A 22,442-nucleotide genomic window follows, 5' to 3' on the forward strand; every position below is an offset into this window, starting at 1 on the left:
GGTCGTGGGATGGTGACGGGCGCTGAATAATACAAAGGGGAGACAACCATCAAGAAGGGCACACTCCCGGCACCTGCTGCAGTCCTTCAGAGGCATATTGTTTGCTGTCACCTATTGCCATCCGGATAACACCTATTACTCGAAAAACATGGGTTGATTCAAATGTGAAGATTTATAACAGTATTCGCTATTCAGTCCTCCTCCTCCTCCTCCTCCTGCTCCTCCTCTGCTCTTTCTTATGCCGTGATATCAAAAGAAGCTGATGTTCAAAGGAACGTCATTTAAGGAGAAGAGCTTCTCCAATTGCTCTCAAATATTCACTACGAGTCTATCAACGGGAATTTAGCGCGGAAGTATTCATTAGTTCTTTCGCCCTCCGTTCGGTGTCTCTGTCGACTCCCTAATTAAAAAAAAGATAACGTTGCAAACATAGAATTTGATATTGAATAAAAAGCAGAGACTGAACTTCGCATCAACCCTTTCAAAAGACAGTAAGTACGATTGCGTCATTACTATTAGGAAGTGACCTCGCGACAAATCTTACCCAATCATTAGAGATTGATTCAAGAAATGAGTCTATTCCTTATAAAGTAACGAGTTTTGTAAATCAAAAACAACTTTCTGGACGCTGGTAAAAACATATACATATAAGGAAATCTTCTCGACCATTCTCTCTGATTAGCAGTATATTATTCACAGCATGACAATTCAAGGTCAGCTGACATATGTACTACATTCATAAACTGGATTTAACTGGAAAAATCCAAAAATCATTATCACAAGTATGATGTGCAAAATCTGACACAGAGAATCCATCCACGCAATACTCCGAAAGCAAAATCTGGTATGGTGCTGTGTATACATTCATGTATACAAAATGACGAATACAAGCAAGCAAACATGATAAACAGAATAACAGCAACTTCAATAGAGGAAGCAGCACACGAAGAAAAGAAGAGGAGAGTACTACTGGCAGTGAAATTAGAGAAATGAGAAATGGCTACGGGGATGATAATAATAAAATGGTGCTGCGCAGCATATTATAGCACCTCACTAAATCACCGTGGAGGGAAACCCAGTCTCTTTGCGATACCAGGACCATACATTGATGATATGGCATTGTAAAAATAAAAGTCGAATTCGTTCATTCGAAATACAAGTATTTGCCGCATCTCTTTAACATTACAAGTGAGGAACACCTCAATATCAACCTGAGTTCTCAAGAGCCAAGCAACAATCATCCGCGCAAGTATCGAGGAGGAGGAAATAATGCAGAAGAGATGTCAAGCAACTATTAAAAGATTAATACTCTGAAAGGAAATAAAAAGAGGAGGAGGAGGAGGAGGAGGAGGAGGAGGAAAGAACAAAACGAAATTCATGCAATAAAAATGATAAACGCCAGAAGGGAGCTGCCAAGAAAATCCCTTTGGGAACAATTCACGAGCGTTTAGCAATGTAAATTTGCAAAGCATCTTCTCAATAATTCAACCCCCTTCCTTGAATGTCAAAAGAAACGAAACGACAGGGTTGTGGGGATGGGATGTGTACCCGACCCCCTCTCCCCATCCCCAACCCCCCCACTCTTCTCCCTCTTCAAGTGAAGATGAGTCACATGGTATGGACTCCAAAAAACTTGCAAATAAAAGATAGCGAGAAAGGGGGGGAGGGAGTTGTCAAATTTCCTCTTCTGGCGAAAGCACGGGTAAAGGTGCCTGCTTACCATATTTGACATCTGGCAATAGCATTCAGGTCAACACCGTGAGCGAATGTGGAAGAGGGAGAGAAAAATAAATGACATACAGACAGGCAGAGAGGGTGGGAGCTCTTATTCCTTTATACTGAGAAAATCATTGGAAGGCAGAATATCAAAATAATGAAAATAAGATTTTCCTGTTCTGAGAGTCGTAAACCAATACATACGATTAATATTTCTTCACCAGTAAAAAATGACGATACTTTAAACGGCTAGTGTATGTACCATTCATAAAATGTTTGATGTGATAATGTAAAATCATTGGCATTATTACTGTCATTATTTTAAGTGCTTTGCTTTACAACGTCTGTTCAAAAACAAAATCATATAAATTACAATCTATACGTCAGTCAACAAGGTCTCCGTTTCAACTAAAAGTATGATTTGCTGAATGTAGATTTTTAATTGCTTAATCTAAGTATGTGGCAACTTTTGGTTATTACGTTCTGCTACATGTTATTTGTTGCTAACACTTAAAAATGTCTAATGATAGCTGATGGGTATATATTGTTTCAAGGGTCCTGTCTCTGCACAGCTCATGACATAAAGGACAAATGATGCAGATCTTTTGTTATATCTCTTTTGCCGTATCAGTCTCCGCCAGAGGACCAGTACCAATCTAGATAACGTTGTTAGTATGCGTTGTTTCCTCCCAAACGAGTCTGTGATAAGGATTTACACCATCGTCTGGAGGTTTGTTGTTCGCCATCTTTCATAAGCTTTTGTTTTGCGTAATGGATTTGTGCATGCTACTCGCTCAAGTGACTATCGGTAACCATTCTTTTATTTATTATGACTGGAAATTGTGGACGAGCTTTCAAGCCGTAACGTGGGTGCTGACTCTCATGGGAGGTTCCAGTACCGTATCTCGCATTTCTTTTCCGGATTGGTTTCATCTCTCCCTCCATCCCTATTCATTTCTAGCATAATCAATTCAGTTCCATTAAATTGTTATTTTCAAGTGATTTTTTGCAATAGCTCTTTAGTCTTGGACCTACTCCCCCCCCCCCCCCCCCGCAATACGGATGATGTAATGAACGGTTCTGGACAAAATGCATCGATTGCTGGACTGCCATTGGGATGGATTGCTTGACAAAAGACAGAAGGAAGACCGTCACATTAATATCAAGCAAAACATAAAGTTCTACCTATATATAACTGAACACAATTATAAAAAATTTTCACCCGTGATTACGGAATTTTGCATCGACTGTAGACATCATTGTAATGACCTGGCTGCACGGGTCAAAATGTTTTATAACTATTGGAAATTGTGCAAATATAGCGTTTATGCTTTTCTACGTTCATCACTGGAATTCATATGAAAGTATCTGTGCACTATAATAGGTTCAGTGCCTTTACTGTCCTCTTTTGTATAGTTTTATCCACATATACTAATAAACTTCTATCTAAAGGCCTAAGTACTCCAGTCTGGGTGTCTGCAGCTTAAGATCCTTCATCTTACCTGTAAATCTTGGCAAAGGGGTAGGGTTTCCCGTGGCTAAATGTCTTGTTTTGTTCGACCATCGCCATCTGCATTATTCTTTCAACAGGGGACTTCCGTTATCCATTTTTTAAAATTATTTATTTATTTTATTTTATGTTTTTGGGCAACTGGGTCTCTTTCAGTTATTACTTGGTTTGCGTTCGTACCACGAGTTGAACACATAATGCATATCTACGTTAAATAACATACTCCTGTACCACAGCTCATAAAGATAATTTAATCTTTTGATGTTATTTATTTACTTCTGCTTTTTCCGTAGTTCATTTTAACCATACAATCTTCTTTTGCTCTGCTTTTTTGTTTCCAAAATGTATTCATTTTGTCTTGTGGAAGCTTGGCGTTACTGTTAACGGAGTTAAGGTCCTTATAGTTTGCTTCATCTTAGTAGCTACTTGCACATCGTGATAACAGATAAAACAATAAAGGATGAGTGAGCCCTAAATTTTCAAAGGTCAGACAGACAGACAAAGATTAGATTAGATTATAAAATTTTTGGCACATAGCCAACAGACAGACAAAGAAGATTAGCTAAGAAAAGAATCCTCTTGGGAGCAGCAGGAACAATAAGGGGGTATGAAAAAGCTCATCGATGAAACACAGAAGGAGAACACAAGATTTAGCCTCGTCAACTCTGACAGCTGTGATTACTCGTGGTCCTTCGGATAAGGATTTATTTCCCTATTCCTTTTGCTCCTACAATAAAACAAACCTTCCTGGTACCTCAGCATTAATGTTTTTGACAAAGTATATCAGTTAACTCAAATAGCATTACAATACTACCTAATAAGGGGCTTCTAAAAGTAAAACTACCAAAATATTTTTTTTTTTTTAAGGACAGCATAAGGCATGAAAGCGACAGATATACGAAAGAATACAAATTATAAATGGAAAGTTCACTACAATAACAGTTATATGCGACAAAATCATTGTACTGAAACCGGAAACAATATTCGCCCCCCTGGTGAACTGACTACAGAAACAAATCACGTAAAATAGCAGAGTGACGCAAACAGACAAGGGTGGCAACATTAGGAATAGCACTGAAAGGGCAACAAATGGCATGGGGGAAATGGAACAACGAATATAATGGTGCCTTTTCACTTCGCTTCTAAGTACAAAACGGCACGACAAATTAAGGATCCGCCGATCAACATTTTGTGTAATGTAATTAAAGCAACACAAAGGGGCTTATCCTCTAGGGAGAGAACACACGAGGGCGAGGAAGAAAAATAAACAGCAAATGGACGAACAGACGGACAGACATGGGTAGAAAATGGGAATAAACAATTACTTATTTGAATTATATAATAAAAACGGAGATTCATTCGTGTTTTCTTCCTTTACGTTTTAGTTAGCTCTCGCTTAATTACAATGGACAGGAATTTTAATGCATATCAGGACAAACAATTACATATGTAAGTCCCGTCAAAAGATCTAAAGTGTTTCAAAGAGAGGTTGAATATTACCTTCGTTATTTCTTTGAGGCGTGAATATGTGAAAAACTTCCAAAGTAAGCCAAGGTTAAGCGTACATCCACAAGGCACCAACACTAAACGTAATGCGAAAACGATCGGACATGTGCCTGAAATTTGGCAATTCGCCGTTGGACACCCTCCGCATTCAACTGCAAACCCCAATTTGTAAGTGGTTTAGGAAGAACACGACCGTTGTGAGCTGACCTTCGAATCGACTGCGCACCGACACTGACTCGGCATATACATAATGAAATGGCAGTTAGACAACGAGTCTCACTGGTTCGTGTTTATAATTAAATTTATGGAATGTTTGCATACAAAAAAACATCTACACAAAATCTATCTAAGCTTTACAAAAACCCAAACTCTGACGGCGTTCCCTCAACAGGTTCTTCTTTACCTGAAGTTTCGAGATGTGTAACAAACACCTTGTTTACAAAGACCCATATCAGATTTCTCAATAGTTGTGATATCAGACTTTATCGTCATACAATTTTTGTGTGCCTCTCTAATCTATGTATGAAGCACAAGAGATTGTTTGTTTGCATGTACGAAAGGAAAAAGCTAGTAACGTTTACTAGCGCTCCATATTTATAAAAATTGTCATGAACTCATGAACTCACTACTTTCACACTGAGCGATAATTGCAAACATTCATCAAGCCACGCCTCTTTAGATTAGAAGTTCTCACATCGGAACAGGTATCGTTTGGGTAAGACTAATCAAGTGGGTTAAAGTTTTTTTTTTTTTTTGTAGTAAGGCAAATAAACACATTCCTATAATTATATTATATTGAAAATCATTTTAAAAAAGGATCTTGCAAAAGCAAGTTACCAAGTTTATACTTTATCAACAGTTTTTTCAACTCAATGATTAAGTATATGAATGGATGAAATAACTTATCTCACCTTGGGCTTTAAATACCCAATGACCTACAAATGAACATTACCTGTTTGGTATGAAGTATGGATTTCTTGCCCTTAAAATAATAAAAGCAACCAGGAAAAGGTGAAAATCAAGAAAGCAAACCAAAGTCACCTCCGAGTCTCCCGAAGAGGAAACGATGGCAAGAATTAAAAACCAATCCAAGGGGAAGCACAGAGCCCCGAAAAAATATTTGAGGATGGCCGTGTGTCACCGCAACCGAAAAGCGTTAATAGCTAATAAACGCGAAGTTAGACGACGTGGTGGGAGGAATGCCACAAGGAGGGAGTCTTTAGGAGGTCAAAGTCATCAAAACCTCATCAAACTCTGTCCAGAAGTAAAACGATAAAACTGGAAAGAAGTTTTGTCAAACAATTTCCCAGAGATATCTCTCACAGGTCTTCGGGACAACTCGCCCGTCCCCCACCCCCTTCGCTCCGCCACTCCCACGTCTTCTCCCCAACACGCCTCAGGGGATGGGGAAGGAGGAGGAGGAGGAGGAGGAGGAGGAGTAATGGGAGGGTGGATAGAGTGGTAGTGACACCGCCAATGATGATTGCAGTGGTGGAATCTTAATGTTATTTTCTGGACAAAATTTCAGTCCCATTGAGATAAACAAATGGACATCAATCGGATTACTGAAACGGCATATTCTGGGGGAGGAGATTAAGGAAAATTGAGTTGGAATCAATTTCGTCAATTGTTCCTCGTTATATCCACCGTGCGCGAAATCACCGGGGAAATCCACCTTTATACACTACCTGGATGCGTCAATAAATTACGCTCCTCAAAGAGGGAACTAATGGACAAAAGGATTTCATAAACTTTCATAAACTGAAATTGATGTCATAATTGCAAATCAGCTCTTTGTTGTGGGACTTCTGAACACTAAAGGATTTACAAATGAATTGCCGAATAAAATTTTTGGCTGGGCTGATGATCGCCAAAAGTAGGAGGTACTTTAATTTAATCTTGGGAACGTTATAATTTGGAAGAGTTTGATTACAGCGTTCCAAAATTACCAGATGGAGAACTGAAAACTTGCAAATTCTGACAGGAACCTTTTTCTTTCACCCGGCTTTGAATAAAAAGAACATAAACTCGTCATCACAATAAATAACGGACGTAAGATTTCAGGCTTGGCTATCTTCTTTATGCCATTTATTGGAGACCATCCAATACAACTAAACAGATGCACAACCTTTTCAACTTTCGAAACTTTTCGGTCATTAAAACCTCCCTTGATATACCCAATTATCAGCTGCTTATCAGAAACATCCTTTTACCAACTCTAGTAGATACGAACGGAAAGAGGCGTCATCACATCTCGCCACATCGAATCGTTTGCACTTTCTGAAAAGGACAAACCTCCAGTAATTACGGTGAACCCGACTCCAGGGCAAGCAATGAGCCGACTTCCAAACGCGATCTGAATTCGAGAATACTTTCGTGATCGTCATAATGAAATCGTAAAAATGTCGAGGTCCCAAGAGTATTGTAAAATCAGAATCAGCCTTCATGTCTCAAGGAATCAGCAAATGACTTGCAACGTTTATATGCTAGTCTAACCAAAGATCAAAATTATCATTCGTATTGACTGACATGATACCCGAGATCCAAAGAATAATATCGTAAATAAAATAAGCCTTCTTTTCCTATGGAATATATACAATTATTTAAAACTATCTCCATACAAGACTTAAAAAAAAAACTCCCACAAACACTAAATTATTCCTAAAATAAATTCAAATTATCATTTAAATGCTATGTGCTATGCATGTAAAAATTTTGTTTTTGTCCATTAGTCTAAATTAAAGCAATTCAATAAACTCATGTATTAAACTCTAACTGGGAATCATTCGAAAATTATTAAAAGGGATTTTAAACAAATAAATAAAGATACAAAACAACTCATTTCACGAATATAAAACTCACAATTGCTGTTATTTTAGAGAGTTCCCAAGCATAAATGAATGAGCGAGATTCTGTTAGCCTACTCGTAAAATCCCCTACTTACCAGGAAAAGGAAATAAAGGTTATGTATTTCTAAACAATGCTCAAGTTAAAAAAAAATCGGATATTAGGATACTAGAGTGAAATTCTCTCTCTCTCTCTCTCTCTCTCTCTCTCTCTCTCTCTCTCTCTCTCTCTGACACACACAAACACAGTCTATTTCTCTGTCTCCAAGTTCACGCAGTGTTTAAAAGGACGGAGTTTCCAAGGTCCCCTCGAGGTATAAAATTACACGTTTCCGTTTCTAGGGTCTACAATTCCACGACTTTCCGGGCGTTCTCAAATTTTCAAGGGCAACTTATGTTTAAATTTTAGTCAGTCTTTTCCAGCTCCTTTCTGCAGACAGTAGCCTGGGGAGAAGTGTAACTGCTCTTTAGATAGTGTTATTCTGTGCTAACATGAAGATCCTCTTATATTAAAAAGGCTTTATAGGTTTCAAGATTTGAAAACGTACAACAATAATATCTAAACATAAACAGAATAAGAATAAACACTTGTTTCTCAATAAATGCATATGTATCTTTATCGGCGTTTTCCATGTTGTATGAATTCCCACATTTCTACGTCATGTATATTCATGTTTATGTGCATAAGCATGCATATCTATACGTGGTACATATTTATTTCTGTCTTTATTTGTACACATCAAGGATGTGCTCATTTCTATGTACCACTTAATGAGACAGAGAATGATTATTAAAAACAGGGAAAATGTGACCAACTTCTAACATTTAGAGTACTTAAACTCTAGAGAAGCCATCTCTCTCTCTCTCTCTCTCTCTCTCTCTCTCTCTCTCTCTCTCTCTCTCTCTCTCTCTCTCTCGTAAGTAGCCATCTTGCTTGGTGAGTCGTACCCGCGTGAAGTCAGATTAATCAACAGATATCACAAGTTTAACATACGACTAGAATTTGAGAAATATCTAGAAGTGTTCGTGAACTATCGGTGATAAGATTAGTGTGAAAATAGTAGGATAAAGCGTCTTCTAAGTTAGTTTATCAAGTGTAATACTATAAATCAGAACAAGATGGCAGTAAGTTCCAACTGCGGGAAGAGGTGGCGTAATTTGGCGTGTCTAGCAGATTCGCAATACGATGAGGTAGCAGGAAGGGAACTGGCATTTCTCATCTATGAAATCAGCAACAGTCCTAACCAAAAAGATACAAAAGCATTCATAGATATATTAGAAGGATATAATCCTTCAAACTGGAACAAATCTAATGAAAACATCTTGAAAATAATTGAAGAAGTTCCAAATAAAATCCAAGTGGTCAAGAGACTCATAAAGAAAATATACATAAACCAACATATTCCGACAAAGAAAATGAATAAGGTGAATCTTGTGAATATCCTAATTGATGCATTAGGAAAAAGAATGCCAAAAGCATGCAAACTGTGTAAGGTTTGGTATAGCATAGTCAATCCACAAAACCTAATCAGAAAATGTGCTGCATGCAACATTCCGACCCATCCACAGTGTGCTGAGGTAATACAAGATTTGAGAAAAGATACAAGAATTTTTTGTTCAACATGTCTATCATGGATAGACAATGTTATTAAATCAAGATTGAATGTACAAATAGTGAGGATGAAGAAGAAGAGGAAGAGGAAGAAGAAGAAGAAAAAGAAGAAGAGGAAAACGGAAGAGAAGTAAACAAAAATGAAATGAAAGAAAAAAATAAGGAAAACAAAGAACAAGATAAAAGTATGGATGCAGAGATACTCATTGATACTACATATGAGGCAATAAAGCAGCATACCTACGAAGAAATAAATTACGATATGACAACAGAAAAGCAAATCCCGAAGAGGCTCTACCCAGACTTCATACAATGACGGGAAAGAGGAAAAAATAGACAAGAAAGACAAAATCTGCAACCTTTTGAAAAGAGGGAATTGCAGATTTGGAGAAAGATGTTACTACAAACATCCTAAGATATGTCAAAACTATGAAATATATGGTAAATGTGCATACTTAGATGGATATGGGGATGATTGCAGAGATCTGCATCCAAAAATATGTAAAACCTAAAAGAAGGAAAAGGATGTAAGTTCGACAAAAAATGCAAATATATATGCACCCTGTAGCCATGAATCATAATCAAATAAATAACCAACCAAGTAATAAAATCCAAAATAAGAAAGAAACAAATAAAGAGAGAAAATCAAGAATATCAGGTAAAAGAGAAAAGCAAACCACCAAATGAGATATGCAGAGGTGTCAGCAAAAAATTTCAAAGCATCAGCTCCGAAATTCTACTCAAGAGATAATAACTGTATTTATTATGCAAGAGGATATTGCAGAAACGGAGAAAATTGCAGATTCAGACACAAAATGAATAATTATGATGAAGGAAGATCAAATATTATGGAAAAGTTGGATTTTTTAATGTCAGAATTTCTGGAAATGAAAAAAAGAACAACATACCAGAACAGGAAAGAGACATGGGAAAATCCTTATTACTACCAGTATTAAATGAAGGAGAAAACACGCAAACCATCATAGTGATGAATGCGCAGGGTTTAGTTACGAGTAACTCAAAAAGAAAAATAGAGTACTTAGAAGAACTAACCAAAATGAAAAGAAAATAGATATAATGAATATAAGTGAAACCTGGTATTCCCAAGAGACTGGGAATGATGATCAAATAAAAGGGTTCCAAACTTATAGATCAGATAGAAAAAATAGGAATCAAGGGGGAACCGCAATATATGGGAAAGACAAAAAACAAGGAAAAATATATGAGAAATATAGTAACTCAGAATGTGAACTAATAGCGGTAGAATTTGAATCTGAAAAATTGATGAACATAGGTAATATATAGACCTCCTAATACTAAAGAGTTTGACTTAATAATTGAAAAATTGGATGATATATGTAGAAATCACAAGGACTGGACTATTCTCCTATCTGGTGACTTCAACTTTCTTCCTTTTCGTAGAATGGAAAAGAACGAATAGGAGATTGTGGTTGTACTTATACATATAAAAAAAGAGAGTAATAGTAGTGCAGAAGATAAGAGGCAATTTGAAAAGCTATTAGATATGCTACTAGAATACAACATTCAACAAATAAATCACCTGCCAACAAGAAAGGAAAATACTTTAGACCTAGTATTTGTGAACGAGATGAATTATGTTAAAGAAATAATAGTTTATAATGCGAATATTTCAGACCATAATGTCATAGAATTAACAGTTCATTCCAAAGCAAGTGAAATAGAGATAAGCAAGAAATGAAAAAGTGGGAAGGATAGGAAAATACAACTTCTAACAGTAAAAATATAAAATGGTCAGAAATTAATGAAGAATTAAACAAAGATTGGGATAACATTTTCGTAAGTGATGACATAAGGGTAAATACGGAGATATTATATAAAATATTGGAGAAAATAGTGGAAAAAATATATACCGAAGAAGAAAAGTAAACATCATTCATGCATACCAAGAGACAGAAGGATCTTGTTCCAGAAAATCAGAAAGTGGAAAAAAGGTCTTGCAAAAGAAAAAAATGCATGGAAAGTTATAGAACTAAAAGTAAGATAGAAAATGCAGCAACAAAAGATTATACAATCAAAAGAAAATGAAAAACGGGACTTGGAAGAAAAAACCCTATTAAATATCAAGCAAAACCCCAAGCTATTATACTCATATGCGAAGAAGATGAATAAAAGAAGAATAGAATAGGCCCTCTGAGAATTGAAGGGAGATTAACGAATGAAAAAAAAGGAAATTTGCAACATACTGGCAGAACGATATAAGAGAGAATTCACCCCTAGAATAGATAATGAAGATAATGATATAGAAGTAAGGGATGAAAATAGTGAATATTTAGCTGACATAGATATTAATGAAGCTGATATTGTGCAGGCTATTAATGAAATTAAAAATGGAGCTGCTGCAGGGCCTGATGGAATTCCTGCTATTTTGTTAAAGAAAGTAGTTCATTCTATCGCAAAGCCACTTGCAATATTATTAAGACAAAGTGTAGATACAGGCAAGATTTATGATGAGCACAAATTAGCATATATTACCCCTACTTTCAAAAGTGGATCAAGACTAGAGGCAAGTAATTATAGGCCTGTGAGTCTAACATCACATATTATGAAAGTGTATGAAAGGGTAATGAAGAAAAATATTATGAAACATTTAATAAAAAATAATTTGTTTAATAAAGGACAACATGGTTTCGTACCCGGAAAAAGTACACAAACCCAACTGTTAGTCCACCGTGAGAACATATTCAAAAATATGAAAAGCGGAAATGAAACAGATGTGGTTTATTTAGAATTTGCAAAAGCTTTTGATAAAGTAGACCATAATATATTAGCGAAGAAAATTAGAAAACACAATATCGTGGATAAAGTAGGAAGATGGTTAAAAGAATTTTTACACAACAGAAAACAGATAGTTATTGCAAACGACGAGAAATCGGATGAAGTCAAGGTAATATCCGGTGTGCCGCAAGGTACGGTGTTAGCTGCAATACTGTTTGTTATTATGATTGAAGACATAGACAATAATGTGAAGGATTCGGTAGTGAGTAGTTTCGCAGATGACACAAGAATAAGTAGAGAAATTACTTGTGATGAAGATAGGAACGCTCTACAAAGAGACCTTAACAAAGTATATGATTGGGCAGAGGTAAATAGGATGGTATTTAACTCTGATAAATTTGAATCAATAAATTATGGAGACAGAGAAAGAAAGCTATATGCATATAAGGGACCTAATAATGAGAACCATACACAAATAAGGAAGCAGTTAAAGACCTTGTGTGATGATGAATAGGAACATGTTATGCAATGATCAAATAGCAACTCTGTTGGCAAAATGTAAAGCAAAAATAGGAATGTTGTTACGGCACTTCAAAACAAGAAAAGCTGAACACATGATTATGCTTTATAAAACATATGTTCGTAGTCCACTTGAATATTGCAATATGATATGGTACCCACACTATCAAAAGGATATTGCACAAATAGAGAGTGTACAAAGGTCCTTTACAGCTAGAATAGAAGAAGTTAAGGACCTAGACTACTGGGAAAGACTACAATTCTTAAAATTATATAGTCTAGAAAGGAGAAGAGAACGCTACATGATAATTCAGGCATGGAAACAGATAGAAGGAATAGCAGAAAATATCATGGAACTAAAAATATCAGAAAGAGCAAGCAGAGGTAGATTAATAGTGCCCAAAACTATACCAGGAAAAATAAGGAAAGCACACAGGACATTAATCCACTACGCACCAGCATCGATAAGCTAGCGTCTATTCAATGCGTTGCCAGATCATCTGAGGAATATATCAGGAGTGAGCGTAGATGTGTTTAAGAATAAGCTCGACAAATATCTAAACTGCATCCCAGACCATCCAAGATTGGAAGATGCAAAATATACCGGAAGATGTACTAGCAACTCTCTGGTAGACATTAGAGGTGCCTCACACTGAGGGACCTGGGGCAACCCGAACAAGATGTAAGGTCTGTAAGGTAAGGTAAGGTCTCTCTCTCTCTCTCTCCACACACAGACACAGACACAGTCACAGACACTCACACACACACACACACGTATATATATGCTTAAAAAATCACAGTAGATGCACGTGACTTCATTAAATAAGCGAATACCACAGGAAAATGATAGTCAGAAATCCAAGCGCTTTCGTCTTTACTAAGATATATATATATATATATATATATATATAGATATATATATATATATCTATATATATATATATATATATATCAATCAGCAAGTTACATACAGGAGTGTTTTCATATGGCTGTCAAAATTCAATACCCAAGGCAAAAATAAGAGAAAGCAGAGAAATGAGACCAACTTCGAAAACGAATAAACTTTAAAACTTAAGAAGGGATAAAAAAAAGAAAATAGCTAGTTCCAAAACACTGGCGATAATGAGGACTACGATAGACGGTTATTTTCTTGATTGGAAACTTAAAAGAAACGAGATTTATTTTTTTTACACACAAAAAAGTTCAGATGCCATGTTGTCATTTTCTTTCTAATTCCAGGGAGTGTGGGCTGACGCTGATCAAATCTGAATTTTAACATATAAATCTGCATGGAAAACGTCGTAACCCAAAACAATATTCCGAAAGCAAAATTAGATACTAAATACTCTAAAAAAAAAAAAAATTAAACTTCTCAATAACACATACACGATATTTGCTTGTTTATCGGCAAGATAAAATGGCCCTCAAGATAATAAATATATTTGATAGCTACTGATACTAAAAAAAATTGTAACTATTCGGCATCGCACTAAACTATATTCCAATAGCAATTTAATAATAAACAAAAACAGATTTTCAGTAAAATTCTTTAAAAATAAAGTACAGATTCTATACCATGGCGTGATCATTACCAATTTCCGCGGGGACAAACACGAACTGTTTTTAAAGCATTTCTTCCTCTCTTGGAGCCACCAGGAAAAAATCTGTTACTCGATCCCCTTCTGTAGACCCTATACCTCGACAAATATAATTTTGGTTACCTGTACTCGGAGTAGTCGATTTGTCTTCTTGACCAATATTTTTCTTACGACTTTCCTTCCCAAAATGTTGTTTTTAATAATAATAATAATAATAATAATAATAATAATAATAATAATAATAATAATAATAATAATAATAAATATAGAAAAATGCGCCTTAGTCAACATACAAAAAGGCAAAGTAACGAGAACTGAAGGGATAAAGCTACCAGATGGGAGCAACATTAAACACATAGATGAGACAGGATACAAATACCTGGGAATAATGGAAGGAGGGGATATAAAACACCAAGAGATGAAGGACACGATCAGGAAAGAATATATGCAGAGACTCAAGGCGATACTCAAGTCAAAACCCAACGCCGGAAATATCATAAAACCCATAAACACATGGGCAGTGCCAGTAATCAGATACAGCGCAGAAATAGTGGAATGGACGAAGGCAGAAAACCAGGAAACATATGACAATACACAAAGCACTACACCCAAGAGCAAATACGGACAGACTATACATAACACGAAAGGAAGGAGGGAGAGGACTACTAAGTATAGAGGACTGCGTCAACATCGAGAACAGAGCAATATCTGAAAACCAGTGAAGACGAGTGGCTAAAGAGTGCATGGGAAGAAGGACTAATAAAAGTAGACGAAGACCCAGAAATATACAGAGACAGGAGAATGACAGACACAACAGAGGACTGGCACAACAAACCAATGCACGGACAATACATGAGACAGACTAAAGAACTAGCCAGCGATGACACATGGCAATGGCTACAGAGGGGAGAGCTAAAGAAGGAAACTGAAGGAATGATAACAGCGGCACAAGATCAGGCCCTAAGAACCAGATATGTTCAAAGAACGATAGACGGAAATAACATCTCTCCCATATGTAGGAAGTGCAATACGAAAAATGAAACCATAAACCACATAGCAAGCGAATGCCCGGCACTTGCACAGAACCAGTACAAAAAGAGGCATGATTCAGTGGCAAAAGCCCTCCACTGGAGCCTGTGCAAGAAACATCAGCTACCTTGCAGTAATAAGTGGTACGAACACCAACCTGAGGGAGTGATAGAAAATGATCACGCAAAGATCCTCTGGGACTATGGTATCAGAACGGATAGGGTGATACGTGCAAACAGACCAGACGTGACGTTGATTGACAAAGTCAAGAAGAAAGTATCACTCATTGATGTCGTAATACCATGGGACACCAGAGTTGCAGAGAAAGAGAGGGAAAAAATGGATAAGTACCAAGATCTGAAAATAGAAATAAGAAGGATATGGGATATGCCAGTGGAAATCGTACCCATAATCATAGGAGCACTAGGCACGATCCCAAGATCCCTGAAAAGGAATCTAGAAAAACTAGAGGCTGAAGTAGCTCCAGGACTCATGCAGAAGAGTGTGATCCTAGAAACGGCACACATAGTAAGAAAAGTGATGGACTCCTAAGGAGGCAGGATGCAACCCGGAACCCCACACTATAAATACCACCCAGTCGAATTGGAGGACTGTGATAGAGCAAAAAAAAAAAAAAAAAATAAATAAACAATAATAATAATAATAATAATAATGTTCTAAAGGGTCCACAATATTACAAAGAGTTGAATCCGTGTGTAATTTTTAAGACTTAACAGAAAGCTTTCGAACCCTTCGCTGGGTTCATCTTTGTATTATTGTGGACCCTTTAGAACATTATAACTACTCTCGCGATGGAGAGTTTCTCCCTACTACTACTACTACTACTACTACTACTACTACTACTACTACTACTACTACTACTAATAATAATAATAATAATAATATTTATTATCATTCAACATGAACGACAAGACAACAAGATAGGGTGCATCTGCTGCAGAAATCAGCGATAATATTATTTAAATAAAAACATACCAATGGAAAAGCAATACCTAGGAAGTCTAAGAACCTTTTAAATAAAATTTGATTACAAAAGGATGAAACCACTCATCCTTCTACAGCCTCGGCACCATGATTCATATTATATGCTTTATAAAATAAATCACAATATACCTTCAGCGGTGCGAAGCAGATCCAGAAATATTACGAGGTATGTAGAGTTAGCTGCAGATTTATTTCCTACATGGCACTGCTAATGACAATTTTATTACAGATGCAACTGACAAAGTAATTAAATGGTTATGAAATGTAATCAGTATTTTCATTAACACCAAAATTCTGGTCGACGTCTGGGTTTTAAAACCATCGTCATTTTCTATATCCATTTTTTCGGTTCTCAAATGTTGCTCATAGAGGACAACTTTCCTAAAAATTATTTCGTTTTCTTTTGATTCCTCAACCATGAAAAATGAAATATCTATTGGAATCAAACCTTCAAAGACTTTATTCAAAGTAGCTTTACGTGGCTTCCCATTAACAATTTCCATAATACTGCTTATGATGGCTAACTTTCTGCCAGTGCAGTGGGAGATTCAATAACTGGATTCCTCCATTACGAGTGTCGCATAATTGCATAGTCCAATTTGAAGAAAAATCATTAACTACATAGAACTAGGAGTACAATGCGGAGGTACTGTTCCCTAACAGGAACAGAGGGGCGTACAAACTCTAAGAAGATCAAGAAAAGTACAATTGGACGCCACAATTTCTATGTGAGTGGAAATAGAGATGCAACACGGACTTGAAGGTAGGTTGCGGATCACTGAAGTTCCTGAGGAAAGAGATTCGCCCTCGAAAGATCTGATCAAAAAGAGAAAAGAAAAAAAAAATTAACCCTGAAAAAGATCAAAATCTGCCTAATATTTTCCTCCAAATTACAGAAATATTGGGATTCCAAAAACCTTTATTTATGGCTATGCTCTCCAACGCATATCACGATCCCCGAAAAGTTCGACATCTAAAATAAAAGCAAAATACCTCTAGTAATCTCAATACACAAGCTTAGTAACAACAAGAAAACGCAACGGAGGTTCAAGCTCGCACTAAAAAAGCCGCTGCATGTTCTTGCAAGACACGACACCTCAACTAAATGAATGAATGAATAAATAAATAAGTCTTAAGGTACTCCATTGTCCCTCGCTGGCACAGAGAGTGAATTCTCTTCGTATTTCCATATGAATCCGTCTAGACAGCAGAGTCGGCCCGGTAACAATGGAATGCGCAAATGAGTTTCTGCACAAGTACACCGTGACCGTAATATAGTGGTGAGGGAGGGAGGGAGGGAGGGGAGCGAAATTGCGCCTCAGCATCAACTCCCAAAGCTTAGATGAACCCTTCCCTAACAAGGTGTTCAGAGCGAATTAAATAAAACAAGTCCTCTCATTCAACGCTGAGCGAATTAGTACCAGTAAGAAACGGCTAAACTGCCTTAGCAGATGGTACGCTATGGAAGAAATTAGATTTAATATGTCGGCATGCAAAACGCTGTATAAAAAAAAGTGAACTTGATATAATCATTTTACTCTCCCTTCCTATAATTTTATTACAAAACCTCAACTTGAAAGTATAAAATATATTGATGGGACTGCAATATCAGGAAAGTGTGTAAAATTACAACAAATAAAAACATATTCTATCCCCTGATTTTAGCAGTTTAGCAATTCAGTAAAGCCAGGATGACCTGGTTAAATCCAGCGGATGATCTTGTCGCATCAAGCGGATATTAACAGACAATCAATCAGAATAAATTGACAAATCCGCTGCTCTGAGTGAAAACCAATCTCATTCAAACAATTTAGACCCATTCGGTTACAGCATCGCTGAAACTACATCAAACAGCTTTTTGATCATCAAATCGACGACCTAGACAAAACTTATGGAAACTTTCACTAAATGTTACAGAAATGACGACATAATAATCACCCATGTGATTACATAATTTTTCGGTGATCACGTAAATTAATAGTATAAAAACGCGTATTTATAAGCAAAATAGCTACCATACATATCCTTCACTTTGATCAAGAATCAGTAATATAAACTTAGGAGTGACCAACCACAAGATCAAAACTTACTACAAATGGAAAGAGTAAGTCAAAGTTCTATGTAAGTTGAGAGATAAACATTCGCTCGAATAATATGGAGCAGAATGAATGAAAAGTTTAACATTTTCCAGTTCATTACTTTACACGTGTTAGGAGATAACCTACAAAATTAACGACAGGGAATCAGGAAGAGTCATGAAGATGAGCCAAACTAGACTACATTAACACTCTGATATCCCAGAGAGGCATGAACTCTTTGCAAAATATTTTTACAAATATTTTTTAATGCTCATACTTTGCGGAATAAACCGAATAAACCCCCTTCATCTTGATCGACACTTCCTCAAACACACATACGCACAAAGAGACAAAGAGAGAGAAAGCAATCTATACGGACACCAGCACTGATAATCACACGTCAGTGAACGCAATCAATTCCGCGACGCAAAGGAAAAGTTTTCAAATCTTTGGCCATAGATGGAGGTGGTGTGTGGGTCCAGTGGGCTGAGCTGTTTAGATCCGGGAGAAGTTGTACGCGACTCTGCCGCTTTCATAAAATACTATAACATAGGATTGGAAAAGTTTTCACAGTTTTACACCCCTGGGCGGATATAACTTTTATGAAAGTTATAATCGGGCAAGGTGGGTGGAGGAAGGGGTGGGGGGATTGGCAAAACGGGTTCAGGCACCCCTGGAGAGGACCCCATCTCGTCATACGTCCTGGATCAGGACACTTACTCCTCGACGAGGAGCTTCATGACCATACTGTGAGAGAGAGAGAGAGAGAGAGAGAGAGAGAGAGAGAGAGAGAGAGAGAGAGAGAGAGAAGCAGCAACTGTAAATAAAATAATTTAATTCTTAAATAATTTCATTAACTTAAAAAATATGCGAATAAAGTCAACTGTAAAATCTGAAATGTTTCCACGAAGTTTTCACTTTTATTAGTGCTGCAGCACAGAAAATATATCCGAGTAATAACACTTCCAGGAACGCACATTTACCACGATTTCAAGTCGACGCTCTGAATATCATTTTTAGGAGGAAATATGTGTATCACGGTTTTTTCTACTCCACTTCGGTTCGTTTTATCTGTGGATGCAGAAAGATATGATAATTAACTAGGTGCTTCGAATAAGGAAAAAATCTGTTAGAATTCGCTCTCATTCCACCTTATCTGATCTCGTTCCTGTTGGGAGATGATTACAACCCTAAATGCAGCTGGGAGGCCTTGAAAATATGCACACACATACACGCACACACGGAGAGAGAGAGAGAGAGAGAGAGAGAGCATCTACTTCATCAGTGGTTCACCCAGTTGGGTAAGGAATACCTTATCAAGGCCCTCATGTTTCTAATTAGGATCTGGTGGCAAAATGTTTTGGCTGAATAGTGATCGCTGATGTCTGAGCTTCTTTTTTTTCCCATGAACCTCTACCTGCTCTTGTTAAGACCCGAAACAGCTTACTTATAACCAGGTACATATATCACAGGTTCGACCAACAGAGGCATCCTGGATTTTTAAGGAAAAGAGAACCTATTCTTTGCTTTCTTTATCCCGGAAGTGAATAAGGATTCAATTGAAAAAAATCGCCAAAAAGCGATATTAATAATTCGAAAACTCATTCTCAAAGCAAGATGTCCGCTTCGTCATCCGGTTTCAAGATGTGGGGTGACTCTCTCTCTCTCTCTCTCTCTCTCTCTCTCTTCCAGTGTAACAGAGAAGATTATCAAGGGACACTAATAGATCTTCAACAATCTAAACAAGAATCTTCCAGGCCACAGAATATGTTGAGTCAAAGAGAGGAAACCACTCCTCTTTCCTCTAGCTGAGATATTAATAACCACTTCTTTCTTTTGGAGACAATATATCACCAGGAACCTCCCTACTACAATATATATATATATATATATATATATATATATATATATATAATATATATATATATATGTAGATATACAGTATATATATATGTATATATATATATATATATAGTGTATATATATGTATAGATATACATATGTATATATATATATATCTATATATATAAATATAATATATATATATATATATAGATATATATATATATGATATATATATTTATATATATATATATATATACACAATGTGGGTGCGTGTACACAAACATAATTGTACTTAGCTCCTATGAAATCTTAACCTTGCAACTACCACTCAATATTTTTTAGATACACTTACGACTATAGGCCTTTAATTGGAGTGACAAATAAATTTGATAGTCCACTGTGAACACAAGAACACTGAGTTAGGGTTAGATTGATTTAATACAGTGATCTAGTGTGCGTAAACTTCAATCCCACCACAGAAGGTAATATTAATGATTCGCTGAAAGTGACTAGTAGAAAACGGTGTATATTTTCTTTCTTTCTTTTTTCCTATCTCACCACACTAGGGGGAAACTGGAATTGAAAATTATCAGAAGTCATCCAAAACGCAAGTCTCTTGATTACAGTTCTGCGCAACAAATATATATTCTCTTCCTCAAAATCACGGAGGGGCGTACATAAAGACCACAAGTGACTTTTGCAGAAGTGAAATTTTCAATGTTCACGGTTATGTGGGAGAAGAAAAAATCATGTCGATAAGAACACCATCTATTTGGAAATTAGATTCTTTTCTTAATATGAATATGCCACTGTTACTGAAAAAAACTACCCCGGGTAAAAATAAAACGTCTCTAGTCGACCACCACTGACTCTTGTCTGAACGGCGCCAAGGCTCTGTAATTCTCCTGCTAATAATGAAGGAAGTGTGCTTAAGTGGAAAAGGCATCTCTAGCATAGTGTCGCTTATGATGGCACTTTCAAATGGACAGTCAGATACTCTGGTCTGAGAAGCAGCCATCTAACAATCCTAATCTCATACAATTTCATCTCCACTAACACAGCCGCTTTAAATTTCCAATGTTATTGGATGGTTTTGGGGTCAGCTCAGAGAGAGAGAGAGAGAGAGAGAGAGAGAGAATGAATGTATTCGATTTTCTCAAATTACTCTACCAGAGAGAAGGGAAAGATCAAAATAGCCGAGGATTCAATCCGCATAGGGAATAGGAGACAAGGGCAGAGGAATACCAATTCGAATCTCATCTGTACAATGCAAAGGAAGACTCCACTGACTGAGAGCCCTACCAAACTATCTCCCCCTCTCTCCCTCGCCTTTTTTTTCCCCACAGACATCAAAGTTTGTCTCTATTATCGCGGTGGAATCTACCTCGTTCTGTCGGTGCTATGCGGCGGGATTACACACTTGCTCATTTTTTCTCTTCTTCTTCTTTGACTCATTCTTATCTCTCTTTTTCTCTCAGTCTCACTATTTTCCTTCTTCCCTTTCTCCCCTTATCTTATCTGGAATCCCGTTGGGAGGAAATCTGTCGGTGATTACCTCCGCAAATGAAGTTGGGGACCTGAAACAAGAATTTCATGTACTCGCTGAATTTTGGATCAAAAGCTTCCCCCAAGAGAAACAGGCCGGCCGTCATATTCACTCCGCACTAGAATTAGCTCCTGCAAGCACAGGGGAGGAGGAGCCTCGCTCTCTCTCTCTCTCTCTCTCTCTCTCTCTCTGCTCTCTCTCTCTTCTCTATTCTCTCTCCTTCTCTCTCTATAAACAACCCCCCCCCCCAACATCCCATTAACGTTACCGTTACTCACTTCAAGATTATCATCAACAGTGGGTGTATAAGCTATTCATTCAAGATAAACCCATCGGTATGTTCATTCGATCCATATAAGATAGGGAAAAATTTATCAAAAATGCTCCAACTGGATAACGGGGCTGCGTACCATCCCCCCCCCCTCCCCCCCCCCCCCTGCCCCAAACACCCCTCGACTTCTGTATGTTGAAGTTAAAACTAGCAGCGGCCGACCAGAATGTGGGGTGATCTATCAAATGAAGGGGAAAAAATTCTTGTCCGTAAATAGTGAGCGTCCTCTGATACACATTCGTAATTGGAATGATAAATCAAACTTTGATAAGGCCGTCCCACATACGCTTTGCAATGAACGTTCTGATTTCTTATTTTCTGCTGCAAGAGATATGACAGACTTCAACGAGGAATGGTAAATTACACCAACGAGCGGTAGAAAAAACTCTCTCTCTCCCCCTCCAGCGCTGTAATATTGAGAGATGCATTGGAGCTTCCTGAAGCATAACATATGAACAAGAACTGCCGCATCTATAAATGTGGTGCCAAAGGCTTCTAATAGAAAAGTTCGCAAGATATCAATTGTAAAAAAAAAAAAAAAAAA

At 37.0% G+C, this 22,442-nt stretch overlaps 1 protein-coding gene across 1 annotated transcript in view; it reads right to left on the reverse strand.

The window, feature by feature from the left end:
• The window catches only part of LOC135197476 (roundabout homolog 2-like), a 176,708-nt gene extending 155,035 nt beyond the window's left edge, over window positions 1-21,673 (reverse strand). The window contains exon 1 of the mRNA XM_064224541.1: window positions 21,577-21,673. Within this exon, the coding sequence (XP_064080611.1) occupies window positions 21,577-21,673 (97 nt within the window). The remainder of the gene's footprint in view (window positions 1-21,576) is intronic.
• Between the last annotated feature and the right edge of the window lie 769 nt (window positions 21,674-22,442).

Source organism: Macrobrachium nipponense, chromosome 21, assembly GCF_015104395.2.
Source record: "Macrobrachium nipponense isolate FS-2020 chromosome 21, ASM1510439v2, whole genome shotgun sequence".
In the NCBI taxonomy this organism is placed as follows: Eukaryota; Metazoa; Arthropoda; class Malacostraca; order Decapoda; family Palaemonidae; genus Macrobrachium; species Macrobrachium nipponense.